The sequence below is a fragment of the Heterocephalus glaber genome, unplaced genomic scaffold (assembly GCF_053883595.1).
Source record: "Heterocephalus glaber isolate CG9 unplaced genomic scaffold, H.glaber_assembly_v1.0 deba00000071, whole genome shotgun sequence".
NCBI lineage: Eukaryota > Metazoa > Chordata > Mammalia > Rodentia > Bathyergidae > Heterocephalus > Heterocephalus glaber.
This window is the reverse complement of record NW_028258137.1, coordinates 18870750-18893699: the sequence shown is the minus strand read 5'-3', so window position 1 is coordinate 18893699 and position 22950 is coordinate 18870750. Positions and strand designations below refer to the sequence as shown.

Genomic DNA, 22950 nt, shown 5'->3' with positions numbered 1-22950 from the left:
AGAGCTTGAGTAGACAGAGGCTACACACATCATTGTGACTGCTCTTTTAATTGTTTGGCTTCCCTCTGAACTGGAAGCTCAGGAAGGGTTCTGAACAAAAACTGGTACACACAAGGCGCAGTATACATACACATTGACTAAATGAGTAAGAACTTTCCTGCTGCTTTTCTGAGTCTTACAGATGGGAAAATTAAGGCCCAGGAAGGGAAGTCTGAAGTGAAACTAGAAGCAACAATCAGGTCTGTACCTCTCCTGGTCCAGGAAGGGGTCAGGACTGGGGACAACAAGCCATAGGGCCTGCCCTTCAGGCTTGATCATGACCACTCCCAGGCTAAGCCAACCTGCACAACAGCCCAGCTGTGAGGGTCTGGACAAAGACAGAAACAGTAGAGGCCAGTGGAAGAGTGGGGGCAGGGCACAGGTAAGCTCTTGGGCTGGACTCACAAGTCCTGAAGCTGTGTGTGTGCATGTGTGTGTGTGTAATGAGAGTAGGGCTAGGAACAATTGGTATTTTCTAGGAGTGTCCTGTACCTCTGCTTAACCTTCAGGAGCTGCTGCCTCCCAGCCCCATGAAGTAGAACAGATAAGTATGTAGTAAATACATGACCAGTGAGAAAGGCAAAATACTGGAAAGTAAACCCCAGCCCAGCTGGATCTCTACTACCTGGACCCCTACCCTTTGAGTCTGTGTGAAAGCTAGGACCTCAAGTTCAAGCAATCACCCCAGAGAAGGGATCCTGACCGCCACCAGGACCCAGTGAGAGGTAGACAGCATGAATGCTGAAGGAGCACCAAGGGGCCAGGTGGGAGAAGGGAGAGACTGGAGTACTGAATACCCAAAGCCATCTCATGCAAGAACAAGTTCCTACTCCCGAACCACCCCAAAATCCCATCAATGCTCATCTCCCCTCTTATTCTCAGGCCTCCCCTCTGTTCAACAGTTTGCCTGACATGCTGCTGCTAGTCCATAGGCCTGAAGAGCACTAGCAAGGGACAAAAACCTTCTGATATTGCTGCTTGTCCTTCTAGGATGTTCCTGGCCTCCCATGCCCCCCAAGAAACACCTAGGCTGTAGCAGCACAGAGCAGACAGCTTCATGTTCTGGGGACCGATCTGGAGGTCTCTGTCTAGGGCTTCCGCCTAGAGCTGTTAACCAACATCAGTCAGGCAGCAGGCGGCCCAGCTCTGCTTCATCAAGACGGTTGGTGGCCATGATGTGTTCCAGTTGCTGCTGGTAGCGTTCCAAGTCCTGCATGAAGTGGGGTACGCGGGTATTATCCAGTACCCCATAGGGCCTCAAATGATCCACATCCTCATAGGAGACCTGAAGAGAGGAAGCCAAGCCTCAGGGCTAGGCAGAGCCCACTGGCTTTCAGGCAGCTGGTCCTAGCTCTGCTGATGGCTCATGGCCATTTGTTTCTGGGATTCTTCTTTCTCCCTTCCTAATGCACACCCATGTTATATAGCTCTAGGCTTAGTCCTGGGTCTTTGCTCTTTCATCACCTTCTCTACAGCCTCAGTCCTTGCTAGCCCAGTCAATCCCTTTGCCTCCAGTCATGGGTATCCAACCAGTTCCTGGATATCTTCCAGGCACCCCCTCATATCCAACATGCAACCTCCGGATGCCAGCTTATGCCAGCTTATGCCAGCTCCACCTCTTCAGTTACCCAGGTCAGGTTCCAGGGAGGGTCTCTGGACTCTCCCTCCCTCCCACTCAGTCACGGTGACTGATAAGATAAAGGGATTCCACTCTCTGAAGATTTTTTTTTTTTTGATACAGGGTCTTGCTAGGTAGCTCAGGCTGGCCTTGAACTCACTATGTAGCCCATTATGCTGGCCTCAGGTTCATAATGATCCTCCTGCCTCAGCCTCCCAAGTACTAGGGTTACAGGTGTGAGCCACCAGGCCTGGCATGAGGATCTCTTTAGTTTACCTCCTCCTCTCCAACCTCATGGCTGTTGCCCAGTCAGGCCAAACCACTATCAATGCTGTAAGAGTGATGGGAGGGCCTCCTCCTCTTGCTCCCGCACTTCCTTCCCTGGGCCTCTACTTCCAAACCACCTCCCATATGACATCTGAGGGAGCCTTCTAAAGCAAACATCTGTGCCACACCTTTGCTTAAAGTGCCTCTGCCTTCCCACTGTTTCAGATGATGTCTACTTTCCTCAGCCTTGCACAAATGCCCAGCATGAGGGACTTGGTCCCTGGGCATTTCTCCAGTGTCCTTCTGCAGGCCTTCTTGACTGCTTCCGTGACCTTTGAAATGCAACATCTACACACCCACAGGCTAGGTCAAGCACCTACTCTCAGGTGCCAGACTGTCATTTCATCAACCTTGCTAACCTCCATCCATGTCCCCCCTACCAGTCAGCACTAGCTGGCTGGGGCCTCCAAAGGCTCACAGCCCCTCACCTTGCCCAGGGAGGTCAGCAGTGGGAAATCGATGGTCTGGCGGTGTCGCAGAATGCGCACGATGCCGTCCAGGTACACCTGGTCCTTGCTGAAACAGCCTGTGAGTGAGAAGGCCCAGAAGGCGGTGAGACCTTGCCCCATGGCCCTGCCCCTTGCCCCACCCAGCTCAGGTCCCTCCCCTGTGTGGCGCCCACCTGGCTTGGAAGTGTCCATCTGGCCACGCTTGGCGCGCACGCAGTACTCCCAGCGCACGTTGGCGTCCTGCACGTAGCGGGCCAGGTCTTGGAAGAGCTGGCAGAAGGACATGTGTGCGGCACGATGAATGGTGTAGTAGAGCAGGGCTGCACGCCACAGGAAAGGCTGCTTGCGGAAAAGCACGCTGTGCAGGCTGGCCAGGCCCTCCTCGGTGGGGTTGGCTGGCCGAAGTCCATACTGCAGCCGGCCCTCGGCGCTGTGCCAAGGCTGCTGCGCGTTATTCACGCCACGCAGGTAGTGGGTGCCTGCAGGGAAGGCAAGCGGAGGAGGGACATCTGGAGGACATACCAGGCAGACCTCTAGTAGCAATTCATATCCTCGTGCTCCCCAAATCACACTCTTACACAAATTTTCCCCAGCCCCAGACAAACGCATACTCACCTAAACCCAGGCGCCATGGAGACCCTCCTCAGGTGAACCCACATTCAAGGACCCATAGGCTTACCTGCATGAATCCTCCCCAATCTGCCCAGAGCTATACACTCTTCATCTCTCCCAATTCATATCACCCCAGCCCTCCTAGAGACACTCAAGGAACACACCACCTGGTCCCCACACCCCCACTGACAAGTGCCCATATCAGTCATTTGGACAGTCATGTTGATGCCCCCAGGAAAACCACTTCTCGCCCAGAGCAGCAAGATTCTTGATGAGTAAGGAGACAGAAAAGAATAGTGATTAGTGTCCTCTGCCCTCCTTTCCAGCTGGCATGTCTCCTCTCCTAGACTGGGCTCTATAAGCCCACAAGCAATTCCATTACTAGGATCTGGCCTCCCACCCGCATTAGATTCTCCCTCTGGCTGGTGGGATTCTCCCTCTGGCCTGCCATGGTTCAGCAGCCTTGCCCTCACTGTCAAGGAAATCAGAGAGGAATTGGAGGGAGAAAGAGATACCCCCAAAAGGATCAAGAAATGAAAGTGAGCCCAGAGTGGGCAGGCATGTTCTGGCCTACCTCAGTGAGCAGGAGGGAGGAGGTAGCTGCTCAGGTAGGGAAAGGGCCAGTCCTCCAGAGGGAAGGGGGAAAAACAAAGGAAGGGGTTACTGGGGCCACCACCTCCCCACCCCCAGCATTCAGCCCCCTCTCATCCCTTCCCACCCCCAACCACACCCCCAGCCTGACCTATTTCATGCCGAAGCATGCCCTCCAGCCAGTACTGGCGGGCTCCCGTCAAGTTGATGGCCAGTGTGGGTCGGCTGTTTTCCACCATCATTACTGCCTGGGACAGCAGGTCCTCACTCAGCTGCACCACAATCTGCAGGTGGCAGTATCCTAAGCCATGGCTAGCAGCCCTGGGGCCAGTTTGCAGGCAGGCCCACCCATGCCACAAGGTTGCCAGGCTGGACACTGGCTAGCACACCAACCCTTCACCACCCCTGCTCAGAGCCAGCTCCCACCTTTCTGGGGCAAGGGCAGGGGTCAAGATCTGTTTAGAGTCACCACCTAGCCAGGTGTAGAGCTGAGCCTGGGCCCACCTGATACAAAACCTGATTTAGGACATAGCAGAGGAGGGGCCTTGCAGGCAGGGCGAGCTCACCTCCCCAACGCAGCCCTCCTTCTGCATGTATTTTCGCACAGTGGACCAAATCTGGCACTTGGTCAGCAGCTGGCCCCCGGTAGCAGCCTCAAAGCGTTCGTAGGTGCCAAATTTCTCCAGGACAGCCTCAATGATGCCAACTGCCTGTACACAGGGCCATAGTAGCTGGGTCAGCCTGGGTCCCTTGGGTGGTCAGGGCCAGGGTGAGGTGGGCAGGCTGGACTCACCTGAGGGATGAACTGTCCAGAGGCCTCACAGTACTTCTTCAGCACAGTTGTAGGCATGGGCTCCTGGTACTCAAACTGTGGATTGTAGGTATAATGGGACTGGAAGAACTTGTCCCGTTCACGGTCCATGTTGGTTGGCCTCAGGGCCACCAACATACAGGGGCTCTTGCCAATACCATTGCCTACATTCTTTCGAGTCTTAGCAATGTGGGGCAGGGAAGCTGCAGATCGCAAGGTGCCACCACCTGGGTCCCGTCCCTGTCCAGGTGGGGCATGACCCTGTGTGCCACGCCCCCGCTGACCAGTGCTATTTACAGAGTAAGTGCTCTCACTGCGACGCATATGGCCACGGTGGCCCAAGTGCAGCTTTGAAAAGGGCTGCTGCTCAGGCTGGGGCTGCAGCACTGAAGGGACAGCCAGAGCCAGGGGCACAGCCAGGGATCGAGGCCAGGGGTACAGGGGTGGCCCATCTCGGTTGGATGACTTCAGCCTATGGCGCAGGGACAGGGGACTGGCAGATGGGCTGGGAGGTGCCTGCTCATACACCTGAGCTCCTGAGTCCAGCACCATTCTGTCCTGGAGGTCACATCCAGCTGGTTGCTCCAAATCCCCACACTGTCGACCTCTGAGGACACAGAAGGGCACGTGAAGACCAGCATGAGTGGGGTGGTCAGAGGAAAAGCAAGTTCTATGCTCCATGTGAACCCTTTTGGACACTTGGAGGCTAAGGGTCTGCTGTCCCCCACTTCTACCACAATCCATTCCCTCCAGCAGCCTCAGTCAAGTAGCCTGGGCTGAGCAAAGAAAAGGAAGAATTTTTTTGTTTGGTTTGGTTTGGCTTTGGCTTTTTTTGAGATAGAGTCTTGCTTTTTTTAGTTCGGGATGGCCATGAACTCATTATGTAGCCCCGGTTGGCCTTGAAGTCACAGCAATCCTTCTGCCTCAGCCTTCCAAGTGTTGGGATTACAGGTATTTAGCCACCATGCCCAGCAAGAGGGCGAATTTTATACTTCTACCTAGATGATGCTTACTGGAATGCCCTCAGTTTGTGAGCTCTAGAGGACTGAGGCCCTACTCATGGTTCTAACCTCTGTGCTCAGCACTTACCCAATGTGAGAACTGGCAGAGTGCAGCCTCAGCCGGCTGTCTAGACCATAGGTGAGGGGTCTCTAGGGGCTGCCTTCTACATGTGGCATCTTCTCAGTCCTACACCACCCCTCCCATCTGCCTCTACCTACATCCCACTGCCCATCTGGCCTCAGTCAGTTTGAACTGTGTGCTTCTTGCTTACACCACCTCCCACCTGAAATGCCCTCTCTCTTCTGGGCCATCTGTTCAAATCCAAGTTAGAATCTGCTTTTGGAAAGGAGAGGGAAACTAGCAAAGCCAAGCTAATTTCTGGCCTGTCCCTTGTTTGAGGCATCTTCCCAGTGTCAGGGCACTTACACCTGCTGTGTGCCAGAACTCAGTCCAATTCATTCTCTACCTAAAGAATGACTGGTGGCCTCAGGTTCAAAGCTCCCTTACTTGCTTAGGAACTCAATTTCTCCTTTCTCCTACATCATCAACCTCTTTCTCTCCACTGTATTCTTTTCATCAGCATGTATACATGCTGTTATTTCTCCATCTTAAAAAACAAAACTTTATGATCTTCTTGAGATCCTTTAAGAGGTATCTCAAACTGAATATATTATCTAGAAAGTTTTCCCCTCATATAATGACATGGGTCACTGTCCTCAAATTTCTGCACAAATACCATGTTACTAGAAAAGCCACTCTAGCATACCTCTATAAAACAATCAACCACCTGTCCCTTCTCCACAACAACCCCCACCCCTGGAATTATTGTTCTCTGTAGCAGTTATCATTACCTGAAATATACTGCAGTAACCTTTATGTTCATATGGTATATTTGATTGTTATTTGTTTTCTCCTTTCCAATGTTCACAGTTGTGTCCCTAGAACCCAGGATAGTACTTGAGTCAAAGCAGCTGCTCAATAAATGAACTCAAGAGCCTTTCTTCTCAGATCTAGAATCTTTCCTACCCTGCACCCTGTTTCCTCACCTAGGCCCCATCTTCCCTCTTGCCTCTACCTTGCCTAGTGACCAGCTGCTTGAAAAAGATTTCAAGTCTCAAGTCTCATTCCCTTCAACTAACTGTACACTTTCCTGGACTCCTCGTTTGTCTCCAAGTTGCTACCTGGGCCAGGCCCTTCCATTTCCCCTTCTTTCATTTGACCGACCTCCTCTCAATTACCAAAATACACTTGTTTCTTTCACATCTCTGCTCCTTCCGCCAAGAATGCCCTCGAACTGTCTCCCTGGAGCAAACACTTAACCATTTCTCAGGGCTGAGTTTAGGTCTCACCTACTCCGGGATGCTTCCCGGGCGTCTAAAGGCCTCTAAAGGGTCCCAGTTCCTCGATTTTTTTTTTTTTTACTGCCCTAGGTTATCACCGTTGGAGCTTAAATCCGTGTCCCCCCACCATCCTCCAGGGCAGTGACGGGTTTGACTCACCCTCATATCCCAAGCACCCAGCAATAGATGCAGAATGAATGAACGCTGGGTGGGGGAGGAGCCTCGACTACAGAGGGCGGGGTCTGGTGACAAATAAGAGGGTGTGGCCTGCACCAATAAGAAACCCCTGGGAGAGGTTAAGGTGGGTGAAGAGCCAATGGGGACTGAGAGATCCACGAAGGGCGTGACCTGCAGCCAATAAGCGGCGAAGGATAGCAAAGAGCGCGCCCAATGTAGGGCGGGGCCAGAAGACAATGGAATAAGGGGTTTCTAGCAGATCAAGAAGGGTCGAGTCGCGCGCCTTGTCTAGGCTTTTGCAATAAGAGTGAGGAATTAGGTCCGCGTGCCGCGCCCCAACCTGTTCTCTTCTCTTCTTGCCGCCTGCGGTCCCCGTTTCGCAAAGCCAGTCGCCCTCCACCTAGCCCTCGAGAGCAGACGCAGAAGTCGCACACACTCGGGTGCGCGCACGCTCACAAGAAGGCGCGCGGATTCACGTCAGTCTCAGCTGCGGTGCGCAACGAAGACCACCGTAGGCTGGGCCAGTAAGGGCGGAGTGGGCGGTGTTTGGCATCACGCCACGCCCCCGGGCGGGGCTGTTGCTTTAGGCCCGCCCTTCCACGAGTTTCCCGACTTCCCCCGCGACTCTGTGGAGGGACCTGGGTGGCGGAGGGCCGAGGCGTGAATATTTGGGGACATCACCTGCGTACCGCGCGGGATCCGGGGTGGTCCGGACCCCAGTCTACGAAAAGGGCGGATGTTTGGATAGGTGCGGCGCGGCCCGTAAACCCGACTGTAGCTAGGATACCTTGGGTGTATCACTGTACAGTACTTGAAACTCACTAACCTCCACCGGCATTTTTATTTCATCCCTCGCACCCTGCCTTCTCCAACACAGATATGCAGGCTTAGGGGGAGTGGGGCTGGCTTTATTCCACAGAGACTGGGCGTCAGGAGCAGAGTCCCGAGAAGAGGCAGGAGGAGAGGGAAGGCGTGGGCGCCGGCACGAGGCTGAAGAGTGGGCGGCGGACCATCGGGGGTGAGGGCGGTGGGCCAGCCTGCAGCGAGCTGAGTGCCGCCTGGCGCTGCTCTCGGGACACGTCCCCGCGCAGGTCCAAGAGGGCAGAGACGTGATCCTCGCTGCCGGGACACCACGGAGGTGGGAGGTGCGTCAGCCACGCCCGGAGGTGCGTCAGTCACGCCCTTCCCCTCCCGCGTCTCCCCCGCCCCGCACCTCACGTCGGGAAATCGTTGCTGCAGGCCTGCCACCTCGAGACCAAGCATCGTAGGATCGCGGAGGTTCAGCAGTTCCCTCACGGAGAGCAGCACTGGCGTGCAATGCGCGCTCTCCTCCAGGCCCTGGGCAGGTTGGGGTCGTGTTTTGAGCCGGCCCTCAGCTCCCACTCACCACAGAGATTCGCCCGTTTGCCCACCCAAGAAGCGCTCACCAAACTGAGGAAAAGCTCTTTAAATTGGGCGGCATCGTGCTCCAGGCGCTCGGCCGCCTGGGTCCGCTCATCCTCACTGCAGCACACGAGGCGGCCCTGCATCAATGCGTGTAGGTACTGTACCACCACAGTGCGCTCTGCCTCGGCCAGCAGCACCTGCAGGGAATGTGATGAGATAGGTCTAGATTGCCTTTTCCATCTGCTCTCCCCCCTCCTCAGCCTTTCCGTCCAATGCACCTGAACTGCGGGGTTCCGCACACGCCAGAAGTCCCTGCAGAACCGCGACGTCCGCTCACACACTCGGTCCAGCAACTCAGAGCTTGACAGCCATTGGCGCGAGGGCAGAGCTGCGAACAGGGGCTGGGGAAGGGTGAGTCAGAGACGGGGCTGGAGAAATGATTCATATCTGGCAGTCTCCACAGACCCCGCTTACTTGCCCCGTTTCTCCACCTCCCACCCACATTTTGACGGGAAGGAAGCCTCACTTGGAGCTCCACCTGCAGGGCCTCCAGCACCAGGCGGCAGATCCTTCTCTGCAACTCGTCCAGCCCTGCTTCCACCGGGGCCAAGACCCCGGTAGCCACTCCATCAAGCTGCAGGACCGACATCGAGGAGCTGGACCGACCAAAAATACTTCAGGACCAAGGCCAAGGCCTGCACTGCCCTTTGTGGTTCAACCACTAGGGTGCCACCTTGTGGCGCAAGTGTATGACAGGAAGGGGCGGGAAAGGCAGTTTCCTGCACTTTTAAGGCCTAAAGTATCTGTCAAAGCTAGGAGGGATGTGTTCAACAGCTACAAGAGAGACATAGCCGGGCTAGACCTGCCTCGAATTCACTCTGTGATCATGAACAAGTCATTCTTTCGGTTTCTGTTTCCTCATCCGCAAGAGAAGGGAGTAAAAATCAACCTGTCGGTCTGGGGATTTAGGTCAGCAGCACTGTGCCTGCTTTGCAAGCTCAAGGTCCTGAGTTTGATCCCCGGTACCAAAAGAAAAAAAAAAAAAGAAGAAGAAACAGCATGGCACCCAAGATGAAGGGAATTTTTTGTTTTGTTCACAACTGTAACCTCAGACATTATCTGGCATAGAGTGAGGCCTTGATAAATATTTGCTGACAGGATGAATATTTGCCACTGTGTGCACCCCATATCCGTTTATTTTATGCGACTCATAGACCAATCCATTATTACCTACATAATACTAATAAGAAAAGTGAGACTCAGATAGGTAACTCTCCCAAGGACATACAGCTAGTAATTACCAGAACTAGGATTAGAACCCCTGAGTTATATGGGCCTAGAGTTCCTAGCGGGCTAGTGTGGGTGGAACCATAAATAGAAGGAATGAAATTGGGGTTCGTGAAGGTAGCTTTTGCTGGGACCATTCTAGTACCTCAATGCTGATTGGTGGTTGAAGGCAGCCAGTAGGTAGGACACATAGTGAGGGGCCAGGGCTTCCCCACTGAGGTGGTCTCGGGAGAATTGGATCAGAGCATCACTGAAGCTGCAATGGGCAGAGCAGCTCCTGGATTTGGTGCCTCCACAGGCCCAGTCCCCATACTCCCATCCCCCTTCCAAGTACTTGTTTGGAGGAGCCATTTCCCACCGGTGTGACTTATTCATTCAAAGGCCTTTGGGGCTGCCCTGGGAGTGGGGCTGAGGGTTGGGAGTGGGTGCATGCTTGGCAGACCTCCTTAGGAATGTGCCCAGTTCTGACAGTGCCATGCCACACACTCGGTTCTGCAGCGACTCACTGACCAGGTTGGTCACATGAATGCTCTCGGCCAGGATCTATAGACAGGGAGGGACAGGGAACCATCAGTAAAGCCCCTAAGTCCTGTCCTCTTCCCCCTTCCCTATGGGGACTGCCCACCTGCCTAGCCACTTTCCTACCCACCTGCAGTACGATGACTGGCATTGGTGAGTGGTAGAAGCCAGAGGGGTCTGTGTTGGGTTCCTGCTCCCGGCCCCACTCAGCTACTTCCCCATCCAGTGCCTTCTGTAGCCACTGGGCCACATTTGCCTGGGACAAGAAGCAAGGGATATGGGGTCAGGGATTGAGCTCAGTGGTGCTGCACCTGCCTGGCAAGTGCAAAGTCCTGAGTTCAATTCCTGGTACCAGAAAAAAAAAGCACGGGTCAGTGGATGGGATATAGAAGGCCACTGACCCTACCAGAGACAAGTAGACATAGGATTTGACAGATAAAGGCTATAGCCAATGGACAAAGCATCCCTCTGTGGCCCAAACACTCACCTGAACTTTGACCACAAATGTTGCCTCCAGCTGCTCGATGTTCTCTGAGGTCAAGAGGGGCTCCAGCTGGGACACATCAGCCTCAGGCCCCAACTCCAGGCTCCCCATCATTTCCTGCCTGGAGATAGGTGGCCCAGCATCACACTGAGCCCCCATCTTCTAATCCTCCCACTTTTCACTGTCTCAAGGACACTGACCCCAGGTACACGTGCAGTGCCCAATGCAGCAAGTTGAAGGCATCAGCAGCTCCCAGCTCAGGTCCTGCGAGGAGTTGCTGCAGGCTGCGGCGCAGACCACTGTGCAGGGTGTGGGACCATAGCTGAACCACATTGTAGTGTGGTGGGCAGCAGGGTGCTACCAGTGCCTCAGCTGTGGCCAACTCAGCAGGCAAGGCCATCTGGAGAGCCTTCAGCCACTCTGCTAAGGCCCCTGGCTCAGGCAGCACAGTTGTTCCAAAGTAGACCTGCTCCAGGCCTGCTTGTAGTGCCTGCAGACAGCGCTGCCTCCAGTCTCGGGGGACCTGTCCTAGTGGAGTTGTACGCTTAGCTTCCATCTCTGCTACTCGAATAGCAGCCACCAGCAGGGCTGGATCTGCCTGTGCCAGCTGGCCTGCAGCCCCTGCAGCTGCCTCCACAGCATGGCCCAATGCCTCAGCCAGATGGCCCAGCCCCTGGAAGACTGGCAACTCCAGGCCCCCCAAGGATGCCCATGCCTCCTCTTGCAGCTGCTCCAGCTCCCGCAGGCTCACATATGCCTCCAAGAGTTGTTGGGTATCGATTAGCATCTTTGTGTGGGTCACTGAAGCCGGCACTAATGAAGGAAAGGAGACAGCCTTGGGTCTCAGCCTTCCCACCTGTGTAATGGGTACAGTAAAGGATACTGAGGCCCTGAGACTGGGTTATGTACAAAACATGTAGTAACCATTACAGTAGAGCATTGGCCAATCTGCAAGGATCCAGGCAAAGTCCTAGAGACTTGGTGGGCCAGGTGTCAATCATTGAGCTAATGGAACAAAAGAAACTCAAAGATAATGGGGAGAAAGTAGAGAAAAACTGGGGGCTATGCTAGTGGCTGTTCACCCACCCTGCTCGAGGAATATGCTGGGGCCCCACACATGCTAAGCACTTGCTTTACTACTGAGTTATATCCCCAGCCCTTTCTATTTTATTTACTTATTTATTGAAACAGGGTCTCACTACGTAGTTCAGGCTGGCTTTGAACTCACTATGTAGCCCAGCCTGGCCTTGAACTTGTGTTGATCATCCTGCCTCAGACTTCCATGTGTTGGGATCACAGGCATTTGTCACCATGCCTGGCTTCCCCCAGCTCTTTCAACATATTAACAACCAGGGTAGCCACAGCAATATGAAGGGCGTTCATCCTGATTCAAACATCCCATGCTTGAGAACCCCAGGATGAGCTGATTTTGCATTCTGCTTCATATGCCTGGTAGGACCCTGTGTGTCCCTCCATGCAATCTCCTACCAGTGCCCCTGGGCCCTTGATCAGTGAAGAATTGTTTATGGACTGATTGTTGAAAGCTGAGGCCCAGGGTTCTGCAAACTCACCTGCTTGCAGCCGGGGCAGCAACTGAGACAGGGCCTGTAGTTGCTTGTGTTGGGTAACCTGCTCCCGCAGGGCCTCTAGGGTCTTTGAGGTCTGAGCCATGCCCTGGATCAACCCATGGGCCTGGTTCAGGGCCTCATGGGTTCCTTGCACAGCCTCAAGGGCCTGGGACAGCTGCCACACACCAATTTGCACACCTTCCAAGTATGACTGCACCACTGACTGTGGAGAGATGTAGGCAGTGAGGTCTGGCCAGCCCTGCAGCCTACCCCAGCACTGCTGCCCCTATCCCATGCCCACCTTGATGCGTCCTTGTAGGAAGCAGGTACGCTGCACCTCACGGCTGCGGTACTGGCCCAGTCGGGCCAGTTGCTCTGGGCGGTAGAAGATGCCTGAGGCCCACTTGAGTGCTGCACCTCTGGCCAGCTGCTCTGCCCTCTCCTGCTCTGGCCACTCAGGCTCTTGGCAGGAAGAGCCTGGGAAGCTTTGTCAGTCAGAAAGGGCTGGAGCCACTGACCCTACTGCCTTTCCTAGTCCTCAGCCTGTCCCTAGGACAGTTCACTCCTCACTGTCCTATAGAGTTCCAGCCAGACCTGGCAGGGAGGACCCAACTCCACCATTCACATCTTTCTTGCCATCATCCCTCCCTCAGCTCACCCAATGGGGCTCATACCAGAGGGAAGTGTGGGCTGCATTTTGTCCTTGACTGCTGAGTCCACGATAGGCCTGGAGGAGCAGGAGCTGAGGTGGGGGTGGGGGTAAGGGTTTGAGTTGGGCAGAATGGGTGTTCCCTTGGGCTGCTCCCTCTATCTGGGCCCTTCTGAGAAAGGAAGGAGGTGCTTGCCCAGCTCCCTCAGGAAATGAGAGAGGGTGGGTATAATGGGGGAGGCACCTGCAAGGCTTTTTGCCTGTTGGCTTTCTGGGTTATGCTAAGTGAGGCAGAGTGGAAACAGGCCTCATCTGGCAACTCTAAGACTCTGTTTCTGCTCTGAGATGTCCAGGACACTTTGGGAAAAACTTACCAGAGTTGACCAGGCGTCCTCCCTCCTCTGCTAGCAGCCTTGGCCTTGACAATGCCCTTTTCCCCTCAGCAGAGCTGCCAATGCCCTCCACTCCTCCCAGGGCCTGGTTGACTCCAGCTTCTGTGCCACACAGCAGCAGAATTCCTCTCCCCAAGAAAGCCTCTCTCCCACTTCCTAGCCCAGAAACCCCTTCTTCTCTCTAAGGCCCCACCTCCCCCAAGGCAGAAAGGAAGGAAGCTGAGTTTTTGGTGCTTTATTCCCAACAGGAAAGAGCATCTGCACTGAGGTGGGGAGGGCTGGGCGCCACTTCCGGAGGGTTGGGGGCAGGGATGTACTCCCTATGATCACTATTTTTTTTTTTTTTTTGTACCAGGGATCAAACTGAGGACTTTAAGCTTTTGAGGAAGGTGTGGTACCACTGAGCTAAATCCCCAGCCCTATCACCAATTCTTGATCAGCCACCCAGAACCTTTTAGTGCTGAGCCCATAGAAGTGAAGTAGACTTGGTCTCAACCTGGGGTGAAGGGTGAAGTGCGAGATTTGGATGCAGACAACACTGCGGTATGAAAACTGTGCCATTGGGCCTTTGGAGGAGAATGTGTACCTCTATAGAGGACAGACCATAGGCTGTTGAGAAGAGGGGCAGTAGTGGGGATGGTCTGACAGGGATCATGATGGTTGTGTTCATGTTGAGTGATAGGGAGCCATGGAATGGACCCTGTAGGGAACACCACTCAAGTCACCCTTTCAGACAGAAGCCCTCATTTCCCAGCTGCCAGGTGTGTAGGCTGCTGAGGTCTCACCACTCTATGAGCTCTGAGTCAGCATTGGGATACAAAGATCCTGTACCTTTGTGTGGGTGTGAATACCTCAGAAGGATTCCATCAATTTCAGAGCTGATGGGATGGGCTGAGGCCTCTGTTATAACTGCATCGGCCCAGTTCTGCTTGTCTGACTCCCTTACAAGTGCGAATCCTCAGTATATTTGCTGTAGGTAAATCCCTGTCACTCTATTTCCCACAGAACTTGACCTAAAATAAACAACAGTAAGTAATAACAATGTTAAAGATAACAAGGTCAGGTGTGGTGGTGCATGCCTGTAATCCTAGCACTCGGGAGCCCAAGGCAGGAAGATCTCTGTGAGTTCCAGGCCAGCCTGGGCTACATAGTGAGGTTGGTTTTTTTTGTACTGGGGATCAAACTCAGGACCTTGGGCTTTCGATGCAGGCAAGGGTGCCACTGAGCTAAATCCCCAGCCTACATAGTGAGTTTAAGGCCAGCCTGAACTACATAGTGAGACCCTGTTTTAAATAATAAATAAATAAAAACAAAATGACACTAGCAAACATAACCTTTCCTAAATGTCAAGAAATGCTCTATTCACACATAGGTCAACCTCTTTGCATTGGCTGAGAAGAGATTGTAAGAGTCCTGTGGCCTGGCAATTAGACAAGAGAAAGAAATAAAAAGGGATAAAAATAGGAAATGAAGAAGTCAAATTGTCATTATTTGCAGATGACATGATACCCTATATAGAAGACCCCAAGAACTCCACCAAAAGTCTTCTAGACTTAATAACCAAATTCAGTAGAGTAGCTGGATACAAAGTCAACACACAAAAATCAATAGCTTTCCTCTATATGAAAAACAGACTCACTGAGACAGAAATAGGGCAAACAATTCCTTTCACAATAGCATCCAAAAAACTGAAATACCTAGGAATCAACCTAACAAAAGAATTCAAAGACCTCTTCTCTGAAAACTATAACACTCTGAAAAGAGAGATTGAAGATGTTATCAGAAAATGGAAAGACATCCCCTACTCCTGGGTAGGAAGGATCAACATAGTGAAAATGGCCGTACTTCCAAAACTGCTATATAGATTCAATGCAATCCCAATTGAAATTCCAGCAGCATACTTCATGGACCTTGAGAAAACAATCCAAAAATTCATTTGGAACAAGAAGAGACCCAAAATAGCAAAAGCAATTCTAGGTAACAGAAACATGGCAGGGGGTATCACAACTCCCAACTTGAAACTATACTACAAAGCTACTGTGATAAAACCAGCATGGTACTGGCAAAGAAACAGACTGGAGGACTAGTGGAACAGATTAGAAGATGCAGAAACAACGCCAGACACACTGAGCCACCTCATCTTTGACAAAGGAGCCAAACACACTCACTGGAGGAAAGATAGCCTCTTTAATAAATGGTGCTGGAAAAATTGAGTTTCAACTTGTCAAAGATTAAAACTAGACCTATATCTCTCACCATGCACTAAATTAATATCGAAATGGATTAAAGATCTAAATATTAAAACAGAAACACTGAACCAGCTGGAACAGAGGTTAGGTAGAACTCTTGAAGACATTGGTGCAGGAAAAGATTTTATGAACAACCCCTCAGTTGCCCGTGAACTAGCACAAACAATCAACAAGTGGGATCTCTTCTTATCAAAAAGCTTCAGCACAGCAAGAGAAACCACCAGCAGTGTGAAGAGACAACCCACAATGTGGGAAAAATTTTTCACCTGCTATTCCTCAAAGGTCTACTATCTCGAATCTCTAAAGAACTTAAGAAAATCAGACCTCCCAAATTTAAAGACCCAATCCAAAAATGGGCATCTGAAATGAACAGACATTTCTCAGACAAAGAAGCAGAAATAGCAAATAAACACATGAAAAAATGTTCAACATCACTAGTCATTAGAGAGATGAAAATGAAAACAACGCTGAGATTCCACCTCACCCCAGAAAGAATGGCTGCTGAAATGAACCAATAACAAATGCTGTCGGGGCTGTGGGGAAAGAGGAACCCTGCTCCACTGCTGGTGGGAGTGTAGACTGGTGCAACCACTGTGGAAATCAGTATGGAGATACCTCAAAGAACTAGGACTGGAAGTCCCATTTGACCCAGCTGTTCCCCTGCTGGGGATCTTCCCTAAAGAATTAAAAGAATCATACCACAGTGATATATGTGCACCCATGTTCATAGCAGCACAGTTTGTAATAGCTAAAACTTGGGAGCAGGCCAATTGCCCATCAACTGGAGATTGATGGGTTTTTTTTTATAAAATGGAGTACTACTCAGCCATAAAAAATGAGAAATTAGACATTTATAGCTAAATGGATGCACATTGAGGTGGTACTCTTAAGTGAAATAAATAGGACACACATGTGTAAATACTGAATAGGTTCTCTAGTGTGAGAAACTGAAAGTGTCAATAAGGACTAAAAGGTATAATAGATCATGTGAAATAGGAAGAAAAGGGGCAAAGGGGAAGGGGAAGTGGGAAGGGTAGGGGAAAGGAAAGAAGGGAATGGAATTAATATGAGAAAATTAAAAAATGGAAACAAAGTTTTTGTAAATAGGAAGGGATGGAGGGGTTGAAGGGAGGGCAGGGGAAGGGGGAAAAATAAGAACCAAGAGAGATTATGTAAAGGTGCGAATTTCCAATGATGTATGTCATTATTGTATACATAAAATGTACCAATAAAAATAAATAAAAAAGTCCTGTGGCCTCTGAGCACTGTAGTATGGAGACCAGAGAAAGATGATGCCAAGACCAGGGAAGGGGTAGTAGGGATGAGGTAGTTAGTATTTGCTGTTTTGGCAGGAAAAATACGGTGGGTTATCCCCAAGACAGTGAGGCAGCTTTTATGAGTAGGTCTGGGGGCAACAGGTCGGGATTATAAAGCAGTGTGGTCTGTCCTCTCTACACTAGGGTAGTTAGTGGTTTGAAGGTAGGTTGGCAGAAAACGTCCCAGTGCTCCCTGCTCTGTATTGTTGAGGTTGCTCACTGGCTGCCTGCACATCCCTCCCCAGTTTATCTAGTTTCTAATCCGCCTTCCTTAGCCTCCCACAGACAAGCGCCTTTTGGTCAACTTCTGGAGTTAGACATTTGCCGATGGCCCCTGAAGTTTTACTTCCCAGCATACAGACAGGAATTGCACCATGGTCCCTGAGGAGGTTCAGGGCGGAAGCGGAAATAGCGACGACGGTTCTGGTGGCCCGGTGGCCAGGAACGGAAGCGGAAGTGGCGGCGGCGCCGGCCTGGCCTGGCCTGGCTCTGGGGAGGCGGCGGTCGGGCGCGATGGCAGAGGCCGGCCCGCAGGCGCCGCCGCCCCCGGGGACCCCAAGCCGACACGAGAAGAGCCTGGGACTTCTCACCACCAAGTTCGTGTCGCTTCTACAGGAGGCCAAGGACGGCGTGCTCGACCTCAAACTGGTGCGGCCCGGGCTAGGGGGCGACTGAGGGCATGGTGGGCCAGGACTTGGCCGGTAACGAGAATCCTCAGGGCGGCCCTGCTGAGTCCTCCTAGGGACCCCCGCCATCCGTGTGCCTTCTCACAGGAAAGAGGCCCCCGGGGACTTTTTCATTCATTCGGCCGAAGCTTTTGAGTGTCAGCTACGTGCCAGGCTTGGGATTGCAGGTGCTGGTCCTCGTGGCCCTTCCTGGCTGGCATAGGGAAAAGAGTATCTAACACTCAGGTCTCTTTCTGCCTTTCAGTCCTGAGTTGCTGTAGGGTTGTGGAGGCTATGGATTGGGACCCAAGTAAACCTCTTCCCAGACCACCCCAAGGTAACTGGGATATACCTGAGAGTGGGGCTAAGTATGCACCACTGTGTTTTGTCTGCCAGGCAGCTGACACCCTAGCTGTCCGCCAGAAGAGGCGGATATACGACATTACCAACGTGTTGGAAGGTATTGGGCTGATCGAGAAAAAATCCAAGAACAGCATCCAGTGGAAGTGAGTGGAACCGTATCTGGAAGGGCAGTAGGATCTCCTATTGCTGGGAGCATGGGGTGGAGGGTGCAGGAGACAGCAGGGGCCATGGGACCTGGAATTTTCAGCAGTCCCTCTCAGTCTCACTCCCTTGGCTCAGGGGCGTGGGGCCTGGCTGCAATACCCGGGAGATTGCTGACAAGCTGATTGAGCTCAAGGCTGAGATCGAAGACTTGCAGCAGCGAGAGCAAGAGCTTGATCAGCACAAGGTGTGGGTGCAGCAGAGCATCCGGAATGTCACAGAGGACGTGCAGAACAGTTGATATCCTCCTAGTGGTCCCTGCTCTGGGGGAATGGAAAAGGGGCCCTCTGATCCAGCTGGGTTTGTTCTGTGGTGCCCTGAGCCCTGTACCTTGGGAGGATGGTCCTCTATCCCCTGTCTAGGTCCCGGGTTTAGGCTTGCTCTGCAGAGACTCTCCCCTTCCAATCTTAGCCCGTGATCCCTCCCCATGTAATTTTCTCTGAGGGCTTGTGTGTCAGACTTCTGTGAGAGAGTTGGGTCTCCTCTGTGGTCTGCCATCTGACCCTACAGCCATTCTCCTTAACCCCCACACTTTGGCCTACGTGACTCATGAGGACATCTGCAGATGCTTTGCTGGTGAGCAGAGCCTGGGTAGAGGGAGATGGGGGTGGGCCTGGGCTGAGCCACGTTTCTTTTCATTGGGCTCTTTAACCAAGGAGAGTTCCTTCTCTTAAAAGGGTTTCTGGGGCCTGCCCAAAGAGGTAATAGGTAGGGTAAGTCCTTGGTTTGAGTGTCACTTGGTAGGAGGCCAGCTATACTGAGAGGGTGGAAACATCCTGGGATAGGTCCCTGGGTTTGCCCCTATGAGCACTGTACTCCAGGTTTGGCTTTTTGGGCATGACAGAGGCACAAAGGAAAGAGAGAAAGACAGCACCCTTGTGTGCGTACTTTCTCATGCTTATATACAGGGGCCAACAGCTCCCACTTTCAACCTGGTGTTAGTTCAGTTGCATTGTGGACACAGGAGCTGATCCGTCTCCATCTTGTATCCCCTAGATTTGTTCTGGGAAGGGGACATTGGCCTTGGCCAGAAAACCTATTTCTAGGGATCAGCATCGTCAGTTGTGGAGTTAGGTTTTCATGTCCAGTGATCTGTCCCTCCACAAATGTGTTTGAACCCAGATTAGGAAATCTGAGTCAGGTCACTGAGACAGGGCTGTTGGAAAGAGAAGTTGTAGCTCTGCCCCAGCTGCAGTGGGGATGACAGGTGCCTACTGTCTGGTCCCTTAGAGACTGTGGTCTCCTATCTTGTTCCTGGGGGCAAGCATATCCATTCCGAGCTCCAACAGCCCATGGCCCTGACCCATTGTCCTTGTTCTAGGAGACACTCTTCTGGCCATCCGGGCCCCATCAGGCACCAGCCTGGAGGTGCCCATCCCAGAGGTGGGTGCTCAGCCTAGCCAGGCGATGTCAGCTGGTTATGAGGGCGGGTGCTGGCTGTGGAGTCTGATAAAACCTGGGTGGGGCAGGTAGGGGGAGGCCTGGGGTTTGGGGTTATCTAAGAGGATGGGCAGCTTGAGTGGGAGAGGACACTGGCCCCGACCCAGATTAAAGCAGGAGCCACGCCTGCTTGCAGTTCTACCTGTCCCCCATCCTCTATCCTCCACCTCCAGGGTCTCAATGGACAGAAGAAGTACCAGATTCATTTAAAGAGTGTGAGTGGCCCCATTGAGGTGCTGCTGGTGAACAAGGAGGCATGGAGTTCACCTGTGGCTGTTCCTGTGCCACCTCCTGAGGATCTGCTCCAGAGCTCATCTGCTGTTTCTACTCCTTCACCTCTGCCCAAGCCTGTCTTAGCCCAGCCTCAGGAAGCCTCACGTCCAAGCAGTCCCCAGCTAACCACCTCTACCCCTGTTCCTGGAAGCACTGAAGTCCCAGGAGTGGCTGGCCCAGCAGCTGAGGTCACAGGTAAGGCATGGTGGGCAGCTGGTGATGGGCTTTTCTTCTGGGGCCCCAGAGGCAGTAGTGTTGTGGAGTGCCACGATCAGGATTGGAAGAGACTGTCAGAGTTGGCTTTGCCCTGTTCCCTGCCCATCCCACCCCCTGCTCTGGCAGTGAATGAGCCCTTTAAATAGGGAAGCTGTGGCTTCATGAAGTGGCAGCAGTGATGGTAGTTTCTTTCAGATCTGCCGAGACTCATGTACCCTCAGACCCTTCTTGTCCATGAAACTCCCTCCTACAGGCCTTGATCCCTTCATTGACTCATTTCTACTTTTTCTCTTCTGGTCTGACTGGCAGTGTCTGATTCCCCCTTGGTCTGGGAACCAGTACTGTGGTCATCCTGGCCGTGGTTCTAGCCCACCCAGTTTCAGTGACCCGTTTTCTGCCCCCATGTAACTGGGTTTGGGGATGTAATTGCAGTGAGTGGTGGCCCTGGAACTGAGAGCAAGGATGGTGGTGAACTCAGTTCACTCCTGCTGGGCCCAGCAGTGCTAGACACCCGGCCGCTGCAGTCTTCTGCCCTGCTAGACAGCAGCAGCAGCAGCAGCACCAGCAGCAGCAGCAGCACCAGCAGCAGCAGCAGCACTAGTAGTTCATCTGGACCCAACCCGTCTACCTCCTTTGAGCCCGTCAAAGTGGACCCCACAGGTGGTGAGTACCTGCCCCTCTGGGAGCAGCAAGGAGAGCATAGCCTCAGCCCACTCCTAGTTCGGACACAGAACTGGGGCTGGAACCCACCTCTGTCATCCTCTGTCTGATACCCCAGAGCCCCACGCCAGCCAAGGCAGGATGCCTGACCTCTGGGTCACTGCTGGTGCCCTTTTGCCCTCTTCCTGGGACAATGTGGAACTCCCTGACCCTATCTCAAGCCCTGCTTTCCATCCCTTGGAGTATCTCTGGGTCTCTCACCTCAAATTGACACTTAACTCCTCCTGTGTTGCCATCTCATCCTTCCTATCTCCCCTGTGTCTGGATTCCTTGAAAGAAAGAGTAGTTCCTACTCATGTCCATCTCTCGGTCTAGTCACCCTCAGCATGAAGCTGGCAAGACCCTGTCCCAGTGCTGCAGCAGTGGTACTCTTGATGAGGTGCTGAATCTAGCAAGTTCCCAACGGGCTTGGCTCTGCTGCTGTCTTGCTCCCTGCTGATTACTCTTTCCTTTTTAGATTGAATGATGCAGTCTTGACTCTTCTACCTCACTGGCTTCTTTTCTGTCTCTCCCTGACACTTGCTTAAACATTGGCTGTTTGTGCGGCTGTGTCCCATTTCACACCTGGAAAGAGCCCCAGCTCTGCAGTGTCAAATCTCCAGTCTGTATAGATCTATTGCCTGATCTCTATACCTCTGTCTTCTTCTCCCTTCTCCATCTCCAGTGAATACCTCATTCCTACATGACCTCAACTGAATCCATTTCCTCCTGAAATTTGCTTTTTCCTTTCTGTGGGCACTCTACCATTGGTCCTAGTCACCCACCCAAGCTTGACACCTAGATGTTACTCCATTTCTCTCTCTCACCACCTATCCACATTGGTTAAATGAGACACCTCTCATTGTCTTGTATCCTCAGCACTCAGAGTGACTGCTGGCCATCTAGATTCTAGACTCATCAGCATCCTTCTCTTTTCCCTTACTGACAGAATAATCTCTCTGAAAGGTGACCCTGATTATGGCATTTGTCTGTTTATAAAAGTGCCTTCAGGGCCAGGGATTTAGCTCAGTGGTTTCATCCCCTGCTGTGCAAGTGAAAGGACCCGAGTTCGATCCCCTGTACCAAAAAAAAAAAAAAAAAAAAAAGTGCCTTCAGGGCCAGGTGTGGTGATACGCACTTGGAGGCTGAGGCAAGAGGATCAGAAGTTTGAGCCCAGCTTGGGCAATTTATCAGGACCCTGTCTCAAAAAAATTTTTCAATGGCTGGAAATGTTGCTCAGTGTGAAGGCTCGGTTAAATCCTGAGTGCAGCCCCTCTTAAAAAGGTGCTTTCATGGCTGGAATATAGTTCAGTGGTAGAGTAGGTACTGTGCATGTGTGAGGCTCTGGGTTAATCCCTAGCATACATGTATGTGCATGTGCATGCACACACATATATTCATTGGCTAAGGCCTGCTAGGCAAAAAACCTGAGCTCCTGTTTGGCATATGTCACTCATGGTCCCTTCAGTTTTATTTTCTTCTTTCCATATGTTTTCTCATGGTCAAAGATTTGTAGTGGGATTACCCTGTAGCACTATCCCTTACCAAAGTGTCTACACCATCTCTGCCAAGTTCCTTGGATCAGGATGTGGACTCTGAGCCTGGCACACAGCAGGTGCTTGGCAAGGGTGGAAGCATATGGGACATCTTCCATCAGACAGGATGCACACACACAGCCCAGTGAGGGATGGGAGTCCATTGACCTGCTGCAGTGCCTCTGACCTAGAGAGGCTGTACCCATCACCTGTGATGGGTCTTTGATACCCTGGGCTTAGCTCTGAATCATTCAGGTCTAGCAGAGGAGACCAACAGCCAGCCAGCTTGGCTTGGGGCAGGGCCTACATTTCCTCAGCTGTGTGGAGCCCCAGAGATGAGTGGTATAGGATCTGAGGCAGGTCCTTCTTGTGGGACCAAGCCAAACCTCTGCCTTGAACACGGCTTTTTGTCTTTCAGTTCTTGAACTCCCCAAAGAGCTGTCAGAAATCTTTGACCCTACACGAGGTAGGCCATGTACCACCCCAGGACTAGGGATAAGGGGCACAGCTTATTGAGTGCTATGGCTGGGTTTTTTGCCCTTCTGAGGACCTTATTGTGCTTGGTTCCCAGGGCAAAGGGTAAAGGTTCTGATGGAGGAATGGGAGCCCCCTTCATGGACCTTGGTGGGAGCCCACATATAACTTAGTTCTCTCCATTCTCAGAGTGCATGAGCTCAGAGCTGCTGGAGGAGTTGATGTCCTCAGAAGGTGGGTGCCCAGGAGGGTGGGGGGAGGGTTGGCT

General features: G+C 52.4%; 3 protein-coding genes across 13 annotated transcripts in view; 1 reads left to right on the top strand and 2 right to left on the bottom strand.

Annotated features, from left to right (window-relative positions):
- Positions 1 to 32: 32 nt before the first annotated feature.
- Matcap1 (microtubule associated tyrosine carboxypeptidase 1) lies at positions 33 to 7490 on the bottom strand. Of its 3 annotated transcripts, none has more exons than XM_087205362.1 (7): positions 7307 to 7490; positions 4430 to 5054; positions 4203 to 4346; positions 3788 to 3920; positions 2607 to 2912; positions 2413 to 2510; positions 33 to 1249 (listed from the first exon to the last, which is right to left on the bottom strand). In XM_087205362.1, the coding sequence occupies exons 2-7, from the start codon at positions 4997 to 4999 to the stop codon at positions 1160 to 1162; spliced, it is 1341 nt and encodes a 446-aa protein (XP_087061488.1). In that variant the 5' UTR covers positions 5000 to 5054; positions 7307 to 7490; the 3' UTR covers positions 33 to 1159. The 3 variants fall into 3 exon arrangements, with proteins under 3 accessions (XP_087061488.1, XP_004843113.1, XP_004843114.1); XM_004843056.4 differs by having other exon boundaries at positions 33 to 1324; positions 7307 to 7489; XM_004843057.3 differs by lacking the exon at positions 7307 to 7490 and adding an exon at positions 6949 to 7019 and having other exon boundaries at positions 33 to 1324.
- A 298-nt stretch (positions 7491 to 7788) lies between these two features.
- Positions 7789 to 13480, bottom strand: Exoc3l1 (exocyst complex component 3 like 1). Of its 9 annotated transcripts, XM_004843054.3 has the most exons (14): positions 13234 to 13480; positions 12885 to 12952; positions 12512 to 12687; positions 12214 to 12433; positions 10843 to 11455; positions 10646 to 10763; positions 10289 to 10414; positions 10082 to 10182; positions 9785 to 9895; positions 8879 to 9008; positions 8631 to 8753; positions 8394 to 8549; positions 8180 to 8304; positions 7789 to 8085 (listed from the first exon to the last, which is right to left on the bottom strand). In XM_004843054.3, exons 2-14 carry the CDS (start codon positions 12904 to 12906, stop codon positions 7896 to 7898), a joined length of 2211 nt encoding a protein of 736 aa, XP_004843111.1. In that variant the 5' UTR covers positions 12907 to 12952; positions 13234 to 13480; the 3' UTR covers positions 7789 to 7895. The 9 variants fall into 9 exon arrangements, with proteins under 9 accessions (XP_004843111.1, XP_087061437.1, XP_087061439.1 ...); XM_087205311.1 differs by lacking the exon at positions 9785 to 9895 and having other exon boundaries at positions 13234 to 13476; XM_087205313.1 differs by lacking the exons at positions 12214 to 12433; positions 12512 to 12687 and having other exon boundaries at positions 13234 to 13474.
- A 3777-nt stretch (positions 13481 to 17257) lies between these two features.
- E2f4 (E2F transcription factor 4) overlaps positions 17258 to 22950 on the top strand; it is a 6689-nt gene continuing 996 nt past the window's right edge. Inside the window, exons 1-9 of the mRNA XM_004843047.4 lie at positions 17258 to 17464; positions 17878 to 17987; positions 18124 to 18285; positions 18578 to 18621; positions 19367 to 19428; positions 19659 to 19953; positions 20407 to 20637; positions 22627 to 22674; positions 22872 to 22916. Of these exons, the coding sequence (XP_004843104.1) occupies positions 17330 to 17464; positions 17878 to 17987; positions 18124 to 18285; positions 18578 to 18621; positions 19367 to 19428; positions 19659 to 19953; positions 20407 to 20637; positions 22627 to 22674; positions 22872 to 22916 (1132 nt within the window). The 5' untranslated portion in view covers positions 17258 to 17329. The remainder of the gene's footprint in view (positions 17465 to 17877; positions 17988 to 18123; positions 18286 to 18577; positions 18622 to 19366; positions 19429 to 19658; positions 19954 to 20406; positions 20638 to 22626; positions 22675 to 22871; positions 22917 to 22950) is intronic.